Genomic DNA, 22,308 nt, shown 5'->3' with positions numbered 1-22,308 from the left:
AAGCTTCCAATGAAGTGCTACGTGTCAAGGAAAAAGTAAGGGAATGGAAAAGTTTTGTTTCCTTCTGGTGTGTTTAATCAGCTTCTCCTCGATTCCTTTTTAATGACACGCTACAGACATTATTGCTCCAGTTAATGACCAAGTTTGACAAGAATGTGCTCAGTACCCTCTTTGCTCAGGGTCAAGTCAGCTCTGAAAGCTCTTGTCTATCACAGTTCTGTGCTGAAAATATAAAGAGCAGTTGCAAGCGCAGAAGCAAACAGCAGCCTCAGATATACAACTACAGTGGAAAATAAGCAACCCCAACAGTCCTATATTCCTCTGTTCTGGACTGATACTTAAGAGAATTCCTCTTAGTCCTTTTCTGAACAAGCACTGAAGGTTTCTTTATGTGTCTTGGTCACATTTGTCCATCTTGTATTAAACATTTCAGAGAATGACAGACTGTTTTGGGTTGGAAGGGACCCTAAAGCTTACCCAGTTCCAACACCCTGCCAAGGGCAGTGACACCTTCCCCTAGAGCAGCTTGCTCCAAGCCCCATCCAGCCTGGCCTTGAACGCTGCCAGGGATGGGGCATTGTGTGGAATACAGTTTGTTTGAAACCTGTGGGACATGTGAGAACAGTGTGGCTGCAAACAGCTCCAGCCGCCTCCTCAAAATGTGGGCAGGTACTTTTGGACTGAAATGCATCACTTTTTATTACTGAATGAGGGTCATACTTTATATGGGGGGGGAAGTCTCCTAAAGCAGGAAATGTGTAAATGGGACTTTTAAAGTGACTCTGCAAATCCCCTCTCTGTGCTTCAGCTGAGTGGCCAAGTCTGCTCTTCAGGCTGTGAAAGGAGGATAGGGGGCATGCCTTGGTCTTACCTATTTTCTTACAGCTATATGAGAATGCTCAGAGCCAGAAGAGCCTCGTGCCTCTGGCAGTATGTGTGCCTGAGTGATGGGTAACCTTTAATTTCTCTGTTGTTACTGTGACAGTGCTGGCCTGGTAGCAGAATGTCTCATTTTTGGCCACTACATGACATCTTATGCTGCCAGGTTTATTGTCTTTTCCATTAACCAAATGAGCAGATCTCCTTGGGTGCTGAAGTGGGAAAAAGTCTGGCTTTAGCATTAGCACTGGAGGGGAGAAATGTCTCAAACCTCACTCTAAATGGACAAGATGTTGGTTTTCATAAAACATGGTATTTGAATTTGCTCATCAGCTCCTGCAGCAAATAGGGAAATTCTTAAAACCTTTATATTCCAAGAGTCCCCTCAGCAAAGTTGCTTTGTGATTGGAATTGTGTGCTATTTTGACAGTGTGTACAAGGATCTCCATAGTGAGAACTATCTGTGGCTGGAATATGGAATTCCAAGCCATTGGGTAGGGTTGTAGGTACCTTTTTCCTCTATTGGTTTCCAAGAAACACTGGGTTTTAAGCCTCAACTCAGGCGATGCTGCTGGGTTACTGCCTCTGACTAATAAAACCCAGCAAGCAAAACTTTACCATTGCTGGAAGAGTCTCACTGCAGTAAATTCAATTTAGGAGAAACCCTAAGAGAAGTTTACATATCTTTCAAGTGCCATGAATGAAAATGTGCAATTTGACCTTCAAGAAAAGCTCAGGATGTCTTTTTAATAGGAAAATAAGTAGTCAGTGAAGCTGGAAGGTTTCCTCTAGGACCTTGTTTCTAAGCATGTTCTCACAGGCACTCTTGGTCCTGGCTAAATACCGGAATAAACAAAATCAAGACCGTTTTGCCATGCCTGCAGGAGGATAAAGTAAAACCCACATCATGCTGGACCACAAATGCCTCACAAAGTCCTGGTGAAAAGCACTTTGTAATGCTAATAACTATTTATCCTTTGGCTTCCTTGAATATAATCAACTGGACAGGGAAAGCACATGTCACTGAGAGTTGCTGATTGCAACATCAAAAGCCTTGTTATTCATTGTATGTGAATCTGATGCCATGTGGCCATTAAGCTGTCAACTGACATCATTGTTTGCTTCTTTTGTTTATAGACCCTGGATTTAAAGATGCACAGTCCTGAGGGAAAGCCTTTTGAACACATCCTTGTCTGTCCAGGTGGATGATTCCAAGCTGGGAAATGTGGGAAATACCTGCAGCACAGGTAACACCACCTCACCCCACACAGATTGATCACCAGTCCCTGAATTTGCTGTATTTGGCGTCAACCCCTTCCCAAATGACAACAACCTGTAGTTAGAAACTACAACTGTAGTTAGATACGTGGAGCATTCTGCCTCCTGAGATCCACCCCAGGCTGCAAACTGCAGCTCTCCCAGGGAGAGTCTGGTCCTACATCCTAATAAACAGAAAAGCTTCCCCTGAAGCATGTCCTGCTATAAACAAGCAGAGCAAGCAGCTGCTCCTCATTTGGAAAGATGTTACAGCCATTTCAAAAGGAATCTGCAAGATCTTCTTAATGCAAATATTTTTTTTGGGAAAACAAAATGCAGCTGTTTATTCTTCTTTATACCTATTAGCAGGAAAACAGAATCTGGGATGCTTGTATTTCTACCACTAAGAAAAACATTCTCTTGGCCTCAACATTCATTTGGATCTCAAATTGCTTAAAATCTGTTCGGCTGTGTAATTCTGTTATTGCTCTGCTGCTTCAACCAGCAGCTACAAAACAGTTCTGTTCCTAATGATAAAAGCTACTAAAAGTAGTTGCTGGATATGTTGCATGAGTTTTGTGTTGCAAATAATGAAGTTTAGAACATATGTTTTCAAATTTATCAATTCTGTCCTCCCAGAGCCTGCCCCAAGGAGGACACACATCAGATGCATGGATCCCTGTAAAATGAATTAATATTTTTCCCTCTGTAAGGACCAGGATTATTTTTCATGCTGGTATTGACCTCTGAGGGAATGTAAGGACTGGAGGATCTGAGGGATGGCAAAACAGGAGACTCTTGGTATATTGCTGCAACTTACAAATGGGCTTTCAGGTATGGGTTGAAAGGGAATTTAAAGCTCCTCCAGTTCCAACCCCTGCCACAGGCAGGGACCCCTTCCACTGGAGCAGCTTGCTCCAAGCCCCTGTGTCCAACCTGGCCTTGAGCACTGCCAGGGATGGGGCAGCCACAGCTTCTCTGGGCACGCTGTGCCAGCGCCTCAGCACCCTCACAGGGAAGAGCTTCTGCCTAAGAGCTCAGCTCAGTCTCCCCTCGGGCAGGTTCAAGCCATTCCCCTTGGCCTGTCCCTACAGGCCCTTGCCCAAAGCCTCTCTCCAGGTTTCCTGTATCTCCTTTAGGCATTGGAAGCTGCTCTAAGGTCTCCCCTTAAGGAGCCTTCTCTCTCAGCCTGGCTCCAGAGTAGAGCTGTTCCAGCCCTCCTTGGGAAATACTTTCCAAGGTTGTGTGACTGCTCTACTAGAGGTGGCAGTCACTTCCCATCATAATGTTCATCTGGTAGGGGGTTATTGATGGGGTTTTATGAGCATTTCTTTTTCCTTGAAGTAATACAGCTCCTATGTTTCCTGAGATTGTTGTTATGCAGGAAGGACATTCTGTGGTGTCACAGCCACAGCAGAATCACAGTGGTTTACAACTCCCCTGGTCAGCATTTCCAGTTTTGATGGCAAAGTGAGGAAACCAGAGGGATTTGAGCTCACAAGGGCGAGATCTGCAGCACAGGAGCCTGAGAGCTCTGCTGCATGGATGGTTCTTGTGGTCCTCGCACCAGAACTGTGGGAAATGGGATTAAAAGAGCTGGGAGGAAAGCAATGCCATGCTGTGAGTTGGGGTAACTGGGTACACTGCGGCTCCCGAATTCACAGCTCCCTATGGAAAAGTACAGGTGTAGATTCCAGAATAGAGATCACTGCCATGTGCATTAATGCATTTGGGGGGGGACATGGTTTCTTTCTGGGACAGCTTGAGAGCAGCAGGACTTTTATTGGCTGTACCCCAGGTTTGCTGATTCCCACCGTGTATTTGGGGATGCGAGTGGGGGCTGATCATCAAAGTACCACAGCGTCTGCTTGGCTCCAGGCCGGTCCCCACGTTAAACTCCCGGGAGGTTCTGCTTTCCCACGTAACTCCCGCAGCCCGAGGCTGCTGGGTTCAAGCTGGAGTTGCCAGGCCGTTCCACCACGCAGGCTGCCGTTTTTCGTGCTGCTTACCCGCCTCGCACCGGCCCTCCTTCGGCTGCCGCTTCCCGGACGGAGGGGCCGCCCGGCGGGCAGCAGGACCCAGCTGCCGGCGCGACCTCCCTCAAGCCACACCCCTCACCTCTGATTGGTCGCTCTCCTTCCGGCGGTCCCCTCCGCGCTGGCGTTGGTGGCGCCCCCGGCGCTGCTCCCCCCGGAGGGAGCGGAATGGTTCTTCCCTCTCCGCCCCGTTCGCGCGCCGCGCTCCATACTTGGCGATGGCCGGCGAGCCGCGCGCTGATTGGCGGGGCGGTAGCGGAGGGGCGGGGTGGCGTGGTGATGACCCGGATGTTCACTCCTAGGCAACGGCGGAAGTGGAAGGGCCGCGGCCTGCCTCGGAGGGAGACCGGACGGGACCGGGAGGCGCCGCCGTTGCTACCGCCCAGCGCAGCCCCGCCGAGCCGCCATGGTAAGAGCGAGGGGGTCGGCCCCTCCCCGCGCCGCCCTTCCTCCCGCCGGTCCGCCCCCTCCCATCTCCCCGGTGCCGCTCCCTTCGCTGCCCCCCCACCCCCACGGTCGTCTCCCGGAGCGAGTGGGCCTCGCCCGGGGTCCCCGGGGCGGCGGTGAGGGAGTGCCAGAGCCGGTGCTGCTAGCGGAAAGGGAGGGGTGGCCTGGCCTGGAGCTCGGGGCGCTCGGCCCGGTCCAGGGCTCCGCGGGGCCCGGGGAGTCGGGCAGCGGGGCCGCGAGGCGACCGAGCCCGTTCGGCTGCTCCGCTGGCCGGTTGCTTCCCGGTTTGCGGGCCTGCTGGCTGGGGTGGTGTTTACAGAGGGAACTTTTCCGCTTTGGACGGTGAATATTGCCGCTTGATGTGGTTGTGAGCGAATTACGAGCGGTAGGGGCCCTGTCTATTCCTGCCGCCGGTCATCAACCCCAAACCATCACCCGTGGTCTGGTGTTTCCCCTGGCAGCTGCACTTGTTGGTTAAGGTGTACTGAGATCTTGGCATCTGCAGAATGCAAGAAAGCCAAGGCAGTTGGAGCCAGTGATGCTGCAGTGGTGGGTGATGCTCTTCATATGAATGAGAACTTTCGTTTTTTTTTACTGAACATGTAGTTCCTTCAGTCATGTAAAATAATCTCCATCTTGCTGTGTGTTTGCTGAATGGATTAGCCCAGGTCACAAAACCTTCCCGTTTCATTTTGGCAGCATGTGTAAAGGGGGCAGATTGCACCAGCTCTGAGCAAACACAGGAGTGAGACCAGGAACTAACAGGCCCAGGCTTTGCCTGGGTGAATGTGTGCAGAGCCTGCCTGAGGCACTGTAACCCTTGAGGATGTAACCACTGGAATCACCAAAATACTTCACAGTGTTTGGGAGTTTGTCATTCAGGTTTCCAGCATTGTGATTTCAGGATGCTGTTTAGGTTTTTAGAAAAAACAACCCAGTGCTTGCTATGGTAGCAATATGAAGGGTGGTTGAGCAAGGAAGTGTAATCTTTTATTTCTTACCTTCAGCCATATGAATTTCAGAAGCAATACCATGTGTTTTCTCTATCAGAACTGAACATTGTGACAATCCTGCTACCTGCATTAGACAGAATAATCATTGTATCACAGACTGGTTTGGGTTAGAAGGGACCTTAAATCTCATCAGCCCCTTTAGGCACTTGGAGGTGCTCTGAGGTCTCCCCTTCAGGAACCTTCTCTTCTCCAGGCTGCCCCAGCCCAGCTCTCTCAGCCTGGCTCCAGAGCAGAGCTGCTCCAGCCCTTGCAGCATCTCCATGGCCTCCTCTGATCTTGCTCCAGCAGCTCCAGGTCCCTCTTGTGCTGCTGCCCCAGAGCTGGATCAGGGCTGCTGAGGGGTCTCCCCAGAGCGCAGCAGAGGGGCAGGATCCCCTCCCTGAACTGCTGGTTTTGAGCTTTAGTTTCTGGTGAAAAGTGAAGAATGGTTAAGATCAAGGTTCTGTTCCTGTGTTCTTGTTTGAATAAATGAGATGCTTTACCTGACTTTTCAGTGTGGGTTGCAGCAGGATGGAGCATCTTATTTCAGCTGTGTCTCTTATTTTAAGATACTGAAATCTGTATGGGCGAGACCTGACTGTAGAATCTGAAGTCAGGATTCCAACAGACTATCCTAACCTGTGCTATGGGCAGAATCCTCACATGGGAAGAACTGATGGAAAACAGTAGGCTTGATGGAAAATAACAGTGGTGATATATCTTTTAAGGTGATGTGAAAGCATGCGAAATGAAGAATCCAGTCAGGGTTTAAGTGTAACTATACCAGCATCTGGATGCCAGAGAGGGACTCTTCATTAGGGACTGTAGCGTTAGGACAAGGGGTGATGGGGTCAGACTGAAACAGGGGAAGTTCAGGTTGGAGATAAGGCAGAAGCTCTTCCCTGTGAGGGTGCTGAGGCGCTGGCCCAGGGTGCCCAGAGAAGCTGTGGCTGCCCCATCCCTGGCAGTGTTCAAGGCCAGGCTGGACGCAGGGGCTTGGAGCAAGCTGCTCCAGTGGAAGGTTGGAACTGGATGAGCTTTAAGCTCTCTTCCAGTACAAACCATTCCATGACTGTTTTGGAGGAGGTAGTACACAAGTCCATTATAAGCTTCCTGAGTGTTACAAGCTTATGCTGTCTTCTGATTTTTTCTTGTTCAGTCACAGAGACCAGAAGTCTGACCTGAACTTGCAGCACTCTGTGCTGGTTTCTGATGTTGAGTGGACTTCAGGGATGAACCTGCAGCAGCTCTCTGCTACTTATGTGTTGTGGTGGCTTTGTGAGCACCTGAAGAGTCATTCAAAGAATGTGCCACCTTAAGCATGGCTTATCTGGGTGCAGTAGGGATGTGAAAGATGAATCACTGACTTGTCTGCTTTTAAAAGAGACCTTTTAAAGCTTTACTGACTCGTAAAATTATCTTAAGGTTCTGCAGGTAGTGCAACTGCAGCATTCAGTTTAAGTGCAAAGCCACACTTCAGGGTATTTCCAGGATCCTTCATTTCAGTGGTTATGAAGCCAGAATGGAGCACTGGAATGCTGAAATGGCCCTTTCAGTGAAGGCTACAGCAAGCTCCCCAAAGCTTAGAGCATCTGACATGGTCCAGAGTATTTCAGACACCTCTTTGGGACTGTGGCGTTACCAATATCTGTGTAGAGCAGAGTGATGGGAACCTTTACCTCACATCTGAGTTGCTGCTGGTGAGCTGAAGTGCATCTGCATTTCAAGCAGGTGCTTGGTAAAATGGGGCAGGGCAACATATGGAGCTTGAAAGCTGCCTGCATGGATGCTGTGTTTTGTGCTAAAAATAAGATGATTGCACTGTGCAGGGCAAAGCAGGACTTGAGAGAGTGGACCTACTGAGATTGATGAAATTGTGGGTTATAAATGGATGGAATTGAGTTACTCTTTGTAGAAAGAAAAATCTTCCTTTCCAGGTTATGTAAACTGGCCTGAGCACGTTAGTGAGGATCTCTGCTGTGCAACTCTTCAGAAAAGGTGGATAATTTTAGCAAAGATTTATCATTTAATCTTCCATAAACTCAGATGTCTGGTGTAGTGCTGGCTGCACATCATCCAGTTAGAGCACTGAAGCCCAGCCAGGGAGTTGTGCTCTGCCACTGATAACTCAGTACATCAACCTCACGTGCTGTTTGGAGCAGCTAGTATGTTCAGGGTAGGGGCTGTTTGTCTTGGGCAAGCATGTTGCTGCTTGATAAATCACTTGGGTTTGTGCATCTCCTACCAAAACTGTATTAAATGATTTGGCAAACTGGACAACTAAAGGCAGAGCTGTTTCTGCTTCTCTCTCACAAACTGATTGTGTGGCTTTGGAAACCCAGCTATATAGAGGGAGAGCCCAGGGGAGGGTTTCAATGCCCACAGCAAGGGCTTTGCACCTCGTGCCTTCTGAGAAGTACTGACTTAAGCTGTTTTGTAGAGTCCATGTTTTATTAGGCAAGGCAAGTACATGAGCTTAACTGAATGTTATCTTAAAAGGCAAACTCCCAAAGTAATCAAGTTAGAGGATATCACTGGGATAGGGAATACTGCCATTGGAGTGATGCTTAATCTTGCGGTTTATTAGCAAAGGGAAAACATTTGCAAGCTGGAGTTGTTCAAACAGGATTTCCTCATATGGTAAATATATAGGCTGATATCTTACTAATTGACATTTGGGAGTAAAGCAAAATGAAAGTTCAGTTCAAGTCTCTTGGATGACTATGTTTAGTCCTTGTTACTGTAGTTGAGTAGAGGAATTACTCTGTTTAGGGAAAGACTCGTTACTGCTCTATTCAGTTTCTACTTGTATGGCTGTCAGCTCTGCTTACCCTCTGTTGGCTTCTGTAAGTGAAAGACACTCAGAGGTTGTGCATGGTCCTGCAGCACTGGATACTCCACTGGTTTGACTTTGGGTTTATGGGTACTTCTGAAGACTTGGTTGGGGAATGCTGATGCTTGTTCTTTTGCCTGCCATTTGGTGGGATGTTTGGTCAAGTCCAAATGGCTCCTTACACTGCGAAGTAAACTTGTAGAGAAGTGTTTTCTCCCTCTTGAGCTGGTGCATGTTATAGTAGTGCCACCTCAAGTTGAAATTAAACTGAACATCTTTCAGTGCGTGTTGAAGAGAGCAGTATTGAGATGTGTGAAGTTCTGGTAGGTACCTGTATTAGGCAGCATGAGCATGGAGTTTAGCTCCATGCTAAGCCCCGTTTCCCTACCCCACTTTATTCCAGTGTGATGTTTAAGGACTTATTTTAAGAAAAGGACATGATTACACAAGTATAAGATACTGAAAATTACATTAATCATCTGGGTTTATTCATATTTTTATTCTGCCACTGTGCATTCTAATTTCCCACTTTCCCATTGATTTCTGCTGATAGTCCTGGAGAGTTCAGAAAGCTCCAACAAAACTAAAAGGGCTTTGGACAAGGGCCTATAGGGACAGGCCAAGGGGAATGGCTTGAACCTGCCCGAGGAGAGACTGAGCTGAGCTCTTAGGCAGAAGCTCTTCCCTGTGAGGGTGCTGAGGCGCTGGCACAGGGTGCCCAGAGAAGCTGTGGCTGCCCCATCCCTGGCAGTGCTCAAGGCCAGGTTGGACACAGGGGCTTGGAGCAAGCTGCTCCAGTGGAAGGGGTCCCTGCCTGTGGCAGGGGTTGGAGCTGCATGAGTTTTAAGGTCCCTTCCAACCCAAACCAGGCTGGGATTCTGTGAAATCTTTGCTTTCTTCTTAATGCACAAGGTCCAAAGCACATGTGTGCTTCAGTTCTTCCTGATCCTTTGTTTATTATGGAAAAAAGGGTAAACCCCCCCGCCCCCCAACTCATTTAAAACCAAGGGACCTCAAATTTGAATCTGTTGTCTGCATGAAACCTGTGTGGTGTGATGGAGCAGTTACTACATCTGAACAACAAGCTTCCCAAGCTTCCTGCTGTCTGGAGCTGGGCTTTAGCACAAGGTTTGTTTGCTGGTAGGTTGTGTTAACTAAAAAGCTTCTCTACCTTGAACATAAAGATCAAGAAATCAGGCCCCTGTAATGGAAGTTTGGCTGCTTTAAGCTGAAATATAAAGTGATTGTTTTCTTCATGTTTTGTGTAATGCCTTCTTAAGTACTTGATAGTCCATGAATGAGATGTTCATGTTAATGTGGGGATTGACCACATGCTGTGTGTGGATACCTGGCTAAGAAATGTAACAGAGCCTTGCAGTGCAGTTGCACAACATTAAGCTGTTGTGGCTTACTTGAGCTGGATAATACAGGATTCCTGTCACCTGGACCTGGTGGAGTGGCCAAAATTCACTTCTATGGTTGTCTGTCCTAAAGCAGGTGCATCCCAATGGGCTGTCTTGGGTGATGTGGTCTAGTGGAAGGTGTCCCTGCCCATGGCAAGGGGGTTGGAACTGGACAATCTTAAGGTCCTTTCCAACCCAAACCATTCTGTGGTTCTGTAGGCTTGAACTCTTGCCTTTGTGGTAGATGAGACATTTCCTTCTGAAAGGTCCTTCACAGGGCATGAGGGTGAGTGCTGGCTGAGCTGAGAGGATTTATTCTGGGAAGAAAAGGCAGTGTGTACTTGAGGAAGGTGCTTTGCTTGGTTCCCAATTAAAATGTAGTAATTTTCCAGAGCAGGTGGTGTCTGGGCAAAGCCAAATGCAGTCACAATCCCGTCTGGGTTTTTAAGTACAATGATGTTGTGAGTGAGGAATCGAAACCAGGATCTATTTCTTATTTGTGCCCAAAACGGGCTCTATTTGGAATTACTGTAGTTGCATTAGATAATACATTGTGCTGTGTTTCCTAGAGTGTGGCCTGAGCCTTGGCATCAACTAATAAGATTAATTTCCCTGTATTATCTGGTGGTGTTCTTTTGCCCTCCCTTCCTCTTCTGGGGATTAGAAGGGAAATGTGCAGCTTGCTTTGAGCTCCTGCTTTGTGCCACAGCTTCCAAGTTGGGCTAAAGAATTACAGCTTGACTTACCTGGCTGCTCTTCTCATAAATGACACTTTATTCCACTATATGCAAATGAAACCTTCTAGTTTCTATTTCATCAGCACAGCCTGTGTTTCTCAGTGCATTTTTGAGCCTCGACTCTTACTTTAAAGCCAACACCAAGTGTTTGCAGAGCCTGTCCTTGCTGCTGCTCTTCACTGGTACAAAGAGGATGTCCTCCATGGCTTTCTGTTACAGAAAGTGGAGCTGAGTTCTTTCCTGGTGCATCGACTTGGAATTTCAATCACGTCCTTGTTGCAAAGTGGGAGGTTCCCAGCCTGGGTGAAAGCAGAACCCAGGATCTAACAATTTTAGCAGCATCAGCTAAAACAAGACTGAAACCAGCAGTTAAGTCAGAGGATTTTCTGCAGAAGGAAAAAGGGTTGAGACTGCATTGAAGACATAAGCTCAGTGGTTGCCTGAAGCCACCATAAATAAAATACTCTTTATTCTCTCAGGGAATTTGGTTTGCATTTCTTCAGGTGATACTTTCTATCTTTCCCATTAGACTGTGCTGAGTTGGGAAGTGCTGGCCTATTACCAGTTATTTTTGCTTTGGTAAATATCAGGATTTAAATAAAGCTTCCTGCTTGCAGAGGTGCCTCTGCTTGCAACTTGAGATGGACTCAGGAAACAAGAGATGGGTCTTTGGTGAGTTAATTCATCAGAGGAGAGAGCCATGAAGTGGAGGAATGAGGTAAAACACCAGCTGCATTGTGCTGACCACAGCACGCACTTGCTGCATTGACCCATGGAGTCCTGTTGCTGGGCAAATTTAGGGGTCAGCCCAGAGAGTTTTGGATGTAACAGTAAGAACAGGCATGATCTTGGCTCAGTGTTGACAGTGCTCTACTGGATGGTCAAATACAGCTTTCATGTTGCCACTTTAAAGTGGCCCATAAGATAGGAAGAGACTTTCAGCAGGGCCTGTTGTGACAGGGTGAGGAGTAATGGGTTTAAACTGAAAGAGGGAGATTCAGGCTGGATGTGAGGAAGAAATCCTTTACACTGAAGGTGGTGAAGCACTGGCACAGGTTGCCCAGAGAGATGGTGGATGCTTCATCCCTGGAGACATTCCAGGCCAGGCTGGATGTGGCTCTGGGCAATCTGATGTAATTGAAGGTGTCCTTGCTCACTGTAGGGATTTGCAACTGGATGTGCTTTGAAGGTCCCTTCAACCCAAACTATTTTATGAGTCTGTGCTTGGTAGAGGCAGAGCTGTTTCAGAGCTTGGTAAGGTGAAAACTGCCCAAATGGAGTATGAACTTTGTATTAAATTGAATTAGGAATCTGACATGGATTGAAACTGGATTTGGGTATTACATGAAACACTGTCCTGCATAAACTACCTCTACAACTTAAATGTATTAAGTTTTGCAGAACTTACATGTGGTGTTAGATCACATATTGTCTGCAGGTTTGACTTGAGGCTAGGTCAAATGTTTTCAGAAGCTTGGAGAAAAGCCATAAACAGACTGAAAGAACAGGCAAGTCTGGGAATTATGGCTAGGAAAGGGATTCCAGGGAGCTTGAATGTCTTGGTAGGTGGAAGTGGGATATTCCTACGCTCTATCTGTATGCAGAGTCATTAGCTTCCTGGTTTAAAACTTGAAATCTTTAGCATGAATCCTTTTGGATGAAGCTGAAGTGTCCTGCAGGCTCTGTGGTGTGGTCAGCAAGGCGAGTCTTGCTAGACACAAGCACAAGGCATATTAACCTACTTTACTGCCCTTCTAGGCAACTGGAGAAGGCTCAGGGATGAGGGCTAATTAGATAACCTCCCCTCTGTCCTCTCTGCCTTGCCAGGCATCCCGTTCCTTGCCAGAGTTATCCTGTGAATTTACAACCCTGGCTAATCCATTTGAGGACACTGGGAAGTGCTGAGTTGCTGTGTTAAACTGGGCAGCTTGGCAGCAGCTCACCAGGGGCTCCCTAGGCAGGCTGTGTAAAGCATTACACTGAACCTGTTGAATGGTGGTGGTAGTTCAGCTGTCAGGAAGCATGTCAGTGTTTGTTGTCACCTTGGTAATAGAGTATAGGCCTGCCTGCTGTGCGTAATAATGCACATAATACTGTGCATTTTCTCAGATGTTTCTGATGGAAGTAACTTCTCACATAAAATAACGTGGGTTGCAGTTGACTGGAAGGAGAACCTGGATCTATCAGGCCAGGATCAACCTGCCAAACTTAGCTGTTGCTACAAGAGAAAGAGGAAAGTCTCATCTCTATCGAGCCATTCCTCTTCTGCTGCTCTTGTGACCAGGCTGATCCGAATGTGAAACGGGCAGCACACTGAATAAAAGCATTTTGGAAAGACCATTGAGCATTAAGAGGATTAAACAACAGCAGCCCAGAAAATACACTGCAGATGTTCATCTGACAAAGGGCAGTGTTGAATCTCAAGAGCTGTTGTATTTAGAGTAATTATGGTTTCAATTAAAAAACCCGTAATTGGTCCCTGTAAAAATAAAGAGTCTGAGTTGGGCATTAATATCTGAATGAAGGCAAGATGACAATGAGGCTGAAAACCAGGTCATCAGACTTGAGAACCAACCCAGACCCACTGTATGAGCTCATTGCAAAGGCTGAATGAACCCAGGTAGGCAATTAGTGGTAGGTTTACAGAGAAGGAATGAAGCAGTGGAGTGGGTGGATGGGGATGAGAGTATAAGTCAATAATTTGGGATCCATCTGCAGGGTGAACTCAGAGCTGCCCAAAAGGAGCTTGCAGAGGTGAGTTGCATGGGAGTTGTTCCAAGAGGGCTGTTGAGGTCAGGAAGAAGATCCTGTGAAGGACTTCCTGTGTCCTGGACACTGATCTGTGTGGTGTGAGTTGGTGTGAGTGGGGAAGGAAGGTGCTTAGGACATAGCTTTATGATTTTTAGAAAGCAGGACTTATTTGTGTCCACAATGCCTTAATATATACCCAAGTATTGAAGTGTTGAACTGAGACAGGGAAATACCAAGAGACATCAGAAAGTCAACAGGACAAGGGGTTGATGGGTTTAACCTGAAAGAGGGAGATTCAGGCTGCATGTGAAGAAGGAATCCTTTACACTGAGGGTGGTGAAGCACTGGCACAGGTTGCCCAAAGAGGTGCTGGGTGCTTCAACCCTGGAGACATTCCAGGCCAGGCTGGAGGTGGTTCTGGGCAACCTGATGTAGTTGAAGGTGTCCTTGCTCATTGTAGGGATTTGGAACTGGATGAGCTTTGAAGGTCCCTTCAACCCAAACTATTCTATGATTCTAAGTGATACAGAATGCTCACCCTGTCAGTAAAGCTGTCTGTCTCTTGATGTCTGTCTTGTAAGAGTACATGTATGCTTATGTTCAAGCCAGCATCTCCTCTGGTACGGAAACTATCAGGCAGATGTTGTGGACTTCCTCATGAAGTGTTTGCAAAATCAGGACAAGTTCTCATACCTCAGTGTTGTAACAGGTTTGGTTTTATTTGTTTAGCAGAGATTTTCTATCTGTAGTTATAGCTAACGAAGAAAATGATACTTTGTGTTAAATCTAGGCATAAAATGGGAGAAACCCACTTGTGCAGCAACATGAGCCTAATTAAACATCTTGCTTTTAACTGGCAAAGAGGCTCAGCTCTGCAGTCAACTTCAGTGTCTCTAATCCCAGTTACTGTAAAAAAGCATGTCTAACTTTCAATCTGTGCAACTTTTCTGTGTAGCTGTTTTGCTCCTCTCCCTGTGTTACCCTTTGGTGTGGAGCTCATAGACTGACATTCGCTTGATGCCATGGTTTATTAGGAAATGACTTTTTGCAAACTTTATGCTTCACAGGAATTCTTGGCACTGGATGAAAGTCACTAAATTGCATTGTCATGTTCAATGACAAGTTCAATAAATAAAACATTGTTTCTGTTACCCAGAAGACAAACACTGGTGCAAAAATCATTAGTGAGCCTAGGAAAAGGTGGAGAGCCCATTCCCAGCAATCATGGAATCATGGAACTGCAGCCTGATTTAGGCTGAAGGGACCTTAAAGCTCACCCAGCTCCAAGCCCTGCCACGGGCAGGGACCCCTTCCACTGGAGCAGCTCGCTCCAAGCCCCTGTGTCCAACCTGGCCTTGAACACTGCCAGGGATGGGGCAGCCACAGCTTCTCTGGGCACCCTGTGCCAGCGCCTCAGCACCCTCACAAGGAAGAGCTTCTGCCTAAGAGCTCAGCTCAGTGTCCCCTCAGGCAGGTTCAAGCCATTCCCCTTGTCCTGTCCCTACAGGCCCTTGTCCCAAGCCCCTCTCCAGCTTTCCTGCAGCCCCTTTAGGCACTGGAGCTGCTCTAAGGTCTCCCCTTAAGGAGCCTTCTCTTCTCCAGGTTGAAATCCTTGTTGCTGCTCCATCCTGCTCTTCTCCTCATATGTGGTGGCTCTTTTCGCTGCAGAGGTGATTCAGACTTGCATTGGACTTCACATAAATTAAAGCAATAGATGTTAAATTAGTTTTGCAAGTAGGTGCAATTATTTGCTGTCTTGAAATACATCCTTGGTGGGAAGGAGGTGACAACAAATGTTCATTTTCTTCACTGTGTACTGTACATCTTTAGATGTGCTAATGGGAACTGAAAAGCATCTAGTGGAAAACCAGCTATGAGTGCAGAGCATCCTGTAGGAGAAGCTGAATTGTTACCTCTAAAGCAAATTGTGACTTGCAGTCAGTGGTCAGCTCCAGATGATCAGGGGTTTTTAGTTTCTTCTCAGTAGGTATAAACCATTTAGACGAATAGCTGTGCCATGAGACAGAGCTTCTTAATACCAAGCAAGTACCTCTGGTTTATTTAGAGACTAATGGCTGGAAATGCCTTCAGTGTATTATAATTCATTTGACATTGTGTCTAGACAACCAGGATGTTGGGTTCTGTTCTGTGAACAGTGCTGAGCAGATTTGGAGGTGAGGATGATGACGCAAAGTCAAATACCCCTTATCATTGAAAGGATGCTTGAAAGCAGCTCTCTAAAGCAACAAACAGGTATTTGGGAAAATGCTGATTTCAAACCTTGAGGGCTCATTGAGCTTGAATGGAGGAGGAGATCTCTTTGGTGCTTGCTCCTAGAAGACTGTTGCCACCCTGTCTAGGACTTGCCATAGTTGTGCTGTGAGCCTGACGTGGTGAGAAGTATCCAATGTCATCAGCATGCTGATGGCAGTGAAACTTAAGCTGCCTCATTGCTTCCCATAGAGTATTTTAGTTCCCCTAAACTAGACCCTGTGTGAGTCTTCAGAGCAGATGTACAAGTTGCTCTTTCCTGTAGAACCTCTTTGAAGAAGAGATCCCTTTTGAGCACTTGTCTTGCTGAAGTTAGTGTGTACTCAGTTTCTGGACCAGTGTAGAGTAAAAGCTGACCAATGGTTCTGAGGTTTGGAGCAGACTTCTCGTTTGACAAGCGTGGACCAGTGTGTTCCTCAGTGTGTACAGCACCTCCACTTGAGTACTCACAAGCTGTGACGGTGGTTTCAGTTATTAGTTGGGGTTAGTTCTGCTTCTCCATAGCATGTTCTGTTGTTCTACACATTACAGGAGAATGAAAGCAATAGTGTTCTGCAGGAGAACATCTCTGAGAGGGGTTTGCTGACATAAAAGTGCTCTGTAAGTAAATGCTGGTTACAGGGGAGCTGTGGGAGTCAGATTGCACCAAATTCTGCTAAAATCAACCAATCCATCACTTCTTTAATCTTCCTCACTTGTAATTCCTGGAACGAGCACTCTCAACCATTGCTCTGGCTGCTTGATTGTGTCCACAGCAAATGGAGCTAAACATGTTACTAACCATGCACCATGGTCAAAAGCCACTGGATCACTTCCTAACCGGAGGAGACAAAGCCCAGAAGTATCTCCAGAGAAGGAGAATATAGTCTCCATCTGTCGTGTTCTTTCAATACTCTTTGACCTGTTATTTCTTTACTCTGCACAATGTAGTGTAGCTTCAGGTTTTATCATCTCTGATTGCTTCTTAAATATGCTCTTGCTGTTTTTCCCACTAGTCCACCTTGCTGTCAGGGCTGTGATTTATAAGCCCATTACAAATGGCTTTAGATGGGACCTGCCAGAGGAGGATTAATAATCAAGGGAAAAATAATGTAGAAAACCGGATTGCAAGGAATATGTGCAGCTGATGGGAACGTCAGGAGGGCAGAGCTTGTCTGGGATTCATAGAGCACACACAGTTATTCCCCTTCCTATTCAATAGCCTCAAACGTGAATGCTGACAGCTGAGAAGGGAATCCTGTGACTTAACACACTACTGCACTTCTTATTACATGGGGGTTACAATAATTCAACCCTTTGCTAAAGCTTCTTGTAGTAATACTATCCTATTGTGTCATTTGTAAAGGAAGTCTTCTGCCTTTTGGGCTCTGGAAGTTGGCAAGGATTAAAATGACAAGCAGGAGGGGAAGCTGGGGATCTGTTTCAATTAAAAGAAATTAGTGTGTTAGTACCACAAAGCTGAACCATTAGTCAGACATTCCTGGTGGGAGAACTGACAGGAAATAATATGATTTACAATCTGGGGTATGTCTGCAACATAAAAGGAAGGGGAGAAGAAAAGTCATTTGCTGGTTGTGTACTTCTGGCCGTGGATTAATTTAGGAAGAGATTTTGGCTGTAAACTGATCCGTGACCAAAGTGATCTGATGTGGGATTGCTTCAGATTGCATCAGTTGAGCAAACGGTCTGGTTTTTGGTGTCCCTTCAGGTTTTTATCTGATACTTCCACGGAGATGCTGTGAGGGCTGGAGCAGCTCTGCTCTGGAGCCAGGCTGAGGGAGCTGGGCTGGGTCAGCCTGGAGAAGAGAAGGCTCCTGAAGGGGAGACCTTAGAGCAGCTCCAGTGCCTAAAGGGGCTGCAGGAAAGCTGGAGAGGGGCTTGGGACAAGGGCCTGTAGGGACAGGCCAAGGGAATGGCTTGAACCTGCCTGAGGGGAGACTGAGCTGAGCTCTTAGGCAGAAGCTCTTCCCTGTGAGGGTGCTGAGGCGCTGGCACAGGGTGCCCAGAGAAGCTGTGGCTGCCCCATCCCTGGCAGTGTTCAAGGCCAGGTTGGACACAGGGGCTTGGAGCAAGCTGCTCCAGTGGAAGGGGTCCCTGCCTGTGGCAGGGGTTGGAGCTGGGTGAGCTTTAAGGTCCCTTCCAGCACAAACCATTCTATGGTTCTGTGACTTCTGGTCTTTGCAAATTGAGATGCCAGCTTGTACTTTAAATCTGGATCACTTCTCAGATGCCAGTCTTGAGCAAAACTTGTGTGTGAAGCAGCTTGAAGACCTTTGTTTTAGCTGTTATAACCTAGCTGCAGGGTCCTGACCACTGTGTTGATCACAGGGCCCAAAATGGGTCTTCAGGAGAAGTGTTGTATTTTGTTTAATACTTTAAACAAAAGGTTTGTTCCTTTCTGGCAGGAAAGTTTGGTGGCCCAAGTGACTTATTTCTGAGAAAGAGCTAAGCTAGGGAGATGCTGCCACTGCAGGATCACTGAGCTACCTCAGCAAGTTTCTCTTGGGTCAGGAGTGAGCTCAGGGTAGTGTTAATACAGAAACACAATGCAGAAGTGAAAGCTGCCTGGCTTTCTTCTTGAAGAAACCACCTGACTCTGTTTATGCCCAGCAGTGACACAGTCGAATGAGCAGGAGCTATTAGAACAGAGCTGTGACAACCAGGGAATTAAACGTGCAGGGATCGCAGGCACAGCTACAGGTTGGGGAAAGTGATTCAGAGCAGCCCTGAGGAGAAGGACCTGGGGGTGTTGGTCAATGAGAAGCTCCCCATGACCCAGCTTCAGTGAGTGCTTGAGCCCAGACCCCACCCCTGTGCTGGGCTGCACCCCCAGAGCGTGAGCAGCAGCTCAGGGAGGGGATCCTGCTCCCCTATTCTGCTCTTGTGACCCCCCACTTGCAGCACTGTGTGCTGTGTGCTGCAAGACCTCAGAGCAGCTTCCAGTGTCTGAAGGGCTACAGGGATGCTGGAGAGGGGCTCTTCATCAGGGACTGGAGCGACAGGACAAGGGGTGATGGGTTCAGACTGAAACAGGGGAAGTTCAGGTTGGAGATAAGGCAGAAGCTCTTCCCTGTGAGGGTGCTGAGGCGCTGGCACAGGGTGCCCAGAGAAGCTGTGGCTGCCCCATCCCTGGCAGTGCTCAAGGCCAGGTTGGACACAGGGGCTTGGAGCAAGCTGCTCCAGTAGAAGGGGTCCCTGCCTGTGGCAGGGGTTGGAGCTGGAGGAGCTTTAAGGTCCTTTCCAACCTAGACCAGTCTGGGATTCTGTGTAATAACTAGAAGCAAATCCTGCCAGCTCTAAAGCTGGGGAGCTTTGTGTGAAGTCTTTTACTTCCTTTCAAGCACCCTGGCTTAGCCTTTGGAATGGTTAGAGCCACAGGTTTGTGTCAACCCTCTTAAAACCTGGAGTATAGGTTAAGTCATGGAAGCAGCAACTGAGAGTTGTCAAAACTTGGGAGTGAAGCCTGGGGATTTTCCTAAGCGTGTGCAGTGAAATGAATAGGTGAGGATAAAAGTGCAGAGTGCTTGTGGATTCCTCAGGTGGAGAAGAGGAAAGGCAGTGTAGTGTCACTGGTCTTGCCAGTTCTGGGGATGTTTCAGAGGTGCTGGGGATGTATCTTGGCTTGGAATAACCTTGCTTATCAAGTGACAGTTCTGTGCAAACTGACATGTAAATGGGGTATGGTATCCCTTGCTCTGGAGAGCATGTTTGGGTGCCATGAGCTGTGGCATCTGCAAGGCAAGTAGTTTACTTGCAGGTTTGGGTTATCTTGGGTTAGCTCCTGTTGCTTGATGTTATCAGCACACAGTGTCCTGGCCAGGGGATCCCTAAGGAACAGCAGCTCTTCCTGTGCCCTGTTCCCCAATCCAAAGTAGTTGTGTGGTTTAGTGGAGATGACAACTGGGAGTTAAAAGGAAGTTCAGCGTTTTGCCTGGTTTAATTCCCGACAATTTGCATACCTGTAGTAACTTCCTGGCTTCTTAATTGGTGTTTTCTGCATTGAAGGATGCGTGCCCATCCTCAGCCTTTAAGCAGCATTCCTTAGAGTACCCAGCTGTGCCTCTGTGCAGCTACACACTTACAGAGCTGACTGGTTTTCAGCACTACCTGTTTGTCTTTGAGCCTCTACACAGGGTTTCAAGGTGCCTAGAGACCTGTGGCTGTTCTGTGGGGGCTTCTCTCGTGGCAATAACCTAAGTACAGCGGAGACTGAAGAGAAGAGCACTGTAGGTGAAGGAAGCTAAGCAAACATAGCTACTCCTATAGACATATTCTTACCATTTTTCCCTGTAGTAGTGCCATGGGAATGCTATAGTAGATGTTTAGATTCCAGATTGCCAAACATCTTTAGAGGAAACTTACAAAGGAGCTTTCATCTAAGCTAATATTTCCAGTCTTTGTGATCTCTAAATCATTCAGGGACTTGAGTTGTAATAGAACTTCATTTAGAGTTTGTCTGAACTCCCTGCTCCCCTGCAGGAGCTCGGTGCTGGATGAAACAGAGCAATGGTGGAAGACAGCCTCCTATCAAGTAAACACTAAGCTCATTACACTCTGCAACCTCAAAGAGCTTGGCTTTGGGAGCAGCCCAGACTGGGAGACAGCCTGTCTAATACCTTCTCAGTGAGCAAAGCTTTGTCAGAGCCTCTCCATGGCTAAAGGCAAGAGCTCTGCAGGGAGCTTTTGTCTGGAGGTGTGCTAAGAAACCGTGGCTTCAGTATGCAGGTTACAAGAGAATTAAGTGGAAATCCAGAACAGGTGAAGTTGATAGAGGCAGTTTGGGTCAACTTGTACTGAGGTAGGTGACATATATCTTGAATCACAGAATCAACTAGGTTGGAAAAAACCTTTAACATCATCAAGCCCAACCATGAGCTCCTGAAGAACATCTTCCTCTTACACAAGATGTTTGGAGGCTTTGTGGGGTTTTTAAGTGCCACTAAGATGTGCCATTTCAAAACAGCAGTAGTGTTACATCCCTGGGAGTGTTCCATGAAATCAGGGAACCACATGTTGGTGGTTTTGGCACCTGGGATGTGGCTCTGATCTCTTTGTACCTAAAGTACCTCCAGCCAGAGTCTGGAGCCAAAGGAGGTGTTTGACCACAGGCCTGGATATTAAAACTTCACTTACAGTGTACTGGTGGAATTGCCCATTCAGTTCTGAAATGGACACACCAGATGTGTGCAACACCACGAGGTACCACTTTGCTCTGTAATCCATGTGCTTTATGCTGCCTTTTTGACTGTGCCAGCAGGGATTTATACCCGATTAAAGTGACCATGCAACCACAGATTTAGGGACAGAAATACAACAGAACCTGCCTTTATTTCAGTGCTTTAAGAGATCTGTTGACAAGCTGTTGAATTATTTAAATACCCAGCAAGAAGACTGGAGAATCCTGCTGCTCAGCTGTGCTTTTACTGCTGTGATACCAGAAAATACTGTGAGTGTGTGCTTATGTGTTTTTGTTTTTCCATTGCACACAGCCATGGCTGAACTCCTTCAAGAATCTCTGCCTTGAACAGTCTTGCTTGTGTCTTTTTCCAGCAACTAGTGAATATATTGTTACAAAACCACTCAGTTCAGGTTCTTTTGGTTAAACCATAAACCAGGGCAAATGTGTGAGCAGCAGGTTGAAGGAGGTGATCCTGCCCCTCTGTTCTGCTCCTGTGAGACCCCACATGCAGCACTGTGTGCAGTGATGGTGTCCTCAACATAAGAAGGAGATGGAGCTGCTGGAGCAAGTCCAGAGGAGGCCATGAGGATGATCAGGGACTGGAGCACCTCCTGTATGAAGAGAAGCTGTGGCTGCCCCATCCCTGGCAGTGTTAAAGACCAGGTTGAATGAGGCTTGGAGCAAGCTGCTCTAGTAGGTGGTGTCCCTGCCTGTGGCAGGGGGTTGGAGCTGGATGAGCTTTACGGTCCTTTCCAACCCAAACCAGGCTGGGATTCTATAACTTACTCTTTCATTCAGTGCAGTTCATTTCTGAACTGTCGCACTGTCAAACACTTCCTCTGGGGTTGTGGCTGTAGTGGTGGGTTTTAACATAATCTTTCCCTGGGTTTCTTTGTCTATTAAACAATTCCATCTGTCAGAGGCGGATGCAGCACTTCCATAAGTGTTCCCACGATCCGAAAGTGAGGAACGTGACCCCATGACCATGTGCCAGCTTCGCTTCCTTGATGTGAGAGATAGCGGGAGGTAAAGACAATACTTGGGAAGAAAGGTCCCCTGCCTGAGCATGGCTGCAGGAGCTGCACAGGCTTAGGCCATCTAAACAGTATCTTCCTCCAGGGACTGAAACATTAGTAGGGAAAAGTGAGTAGTTTTCCCTTCCCCTGAATGTCTAATGAAGATAAGTTTTGAAGCTCTTGGCTGTTGCTTTTATGCATGAATATGGTGATAGTTCAGTGGTCGATTTGGAGTGGCTTTCCAAGGCAAATAACTTCTCTCCAGACTCATTTTAGCCAAGGATTTGTTATAAGGAGTATAGGGTGGGTTTATGTATTTTGCTTGAAGGCATCTTCCTTCAGTGACAGCAGGAGACTGTCATGGGTGTCCCTGGTGCCAGTGCATCCTGTTTCTTGGGCTGAAAGCTCTGATCCTCAGGAGGTCATTGCAGATAGATGGAAGATCATGGCCTATAACCTGAACTGGATGAGAAGTAAATATATAATCTCCCCAGGCCAGTCTGTGTG

The 22,308-nt window shown here is 47.2% G+C and overlaps 1 protein-coding gene across 2 annotated transcripts in view; it reads left to right on the top strand.

Annotated features, from left to right (window-relative positions):
• The first annotated feature begins 4,424 nt into the window (after positions 1 to 4,424).
• The window catches only part of CAPZB (capping actin protein of muscle Z-line subunit beta), a 63,482-nt gene continuing 45,598 nt past the window's right edge, over positions 4,425 to 22,308 (top strand). For both annotated transcript variants that reach the window (XM_061357360.1, XM_061357359.1), the window contains exon 1: positions 4,425 to 4,581. In XM_061357360.1, coding sequence (XP_061213344.1) covers positions 4,579 to 4,581 — 3 coding nt within the window. In that variant the 5' untranslated portion in view covers positions 4,425 to 4,578. The remainder of the gene's footprint in view (positions 4,582 to 22,308) is intronic.

Source organism: Neopsephotus bourkii, unplaced genomic scaffold (assembly GCF_033783945.1).
Source record: "Neopsephotus bourkii isolate Nb327-2 ecotype Australia unplaced genomic scaffold, CSIRO-AGI_Nbou_v1 NB_891, whole genome shotgun sequence".
Classification (NCBI taxonomy): domain Eukaryota; kingdom Metazoa; phylum Chordata; class Aves; order Psittaciformes; family Psittacidae; genus Neopsephotus; species Neopsephotus bourkii.
The sequence above is the reverse complement of the archived record's forward strand: the minus strand, read 5'-3'. Positions and strand labels throughout refer to the sequence as shown.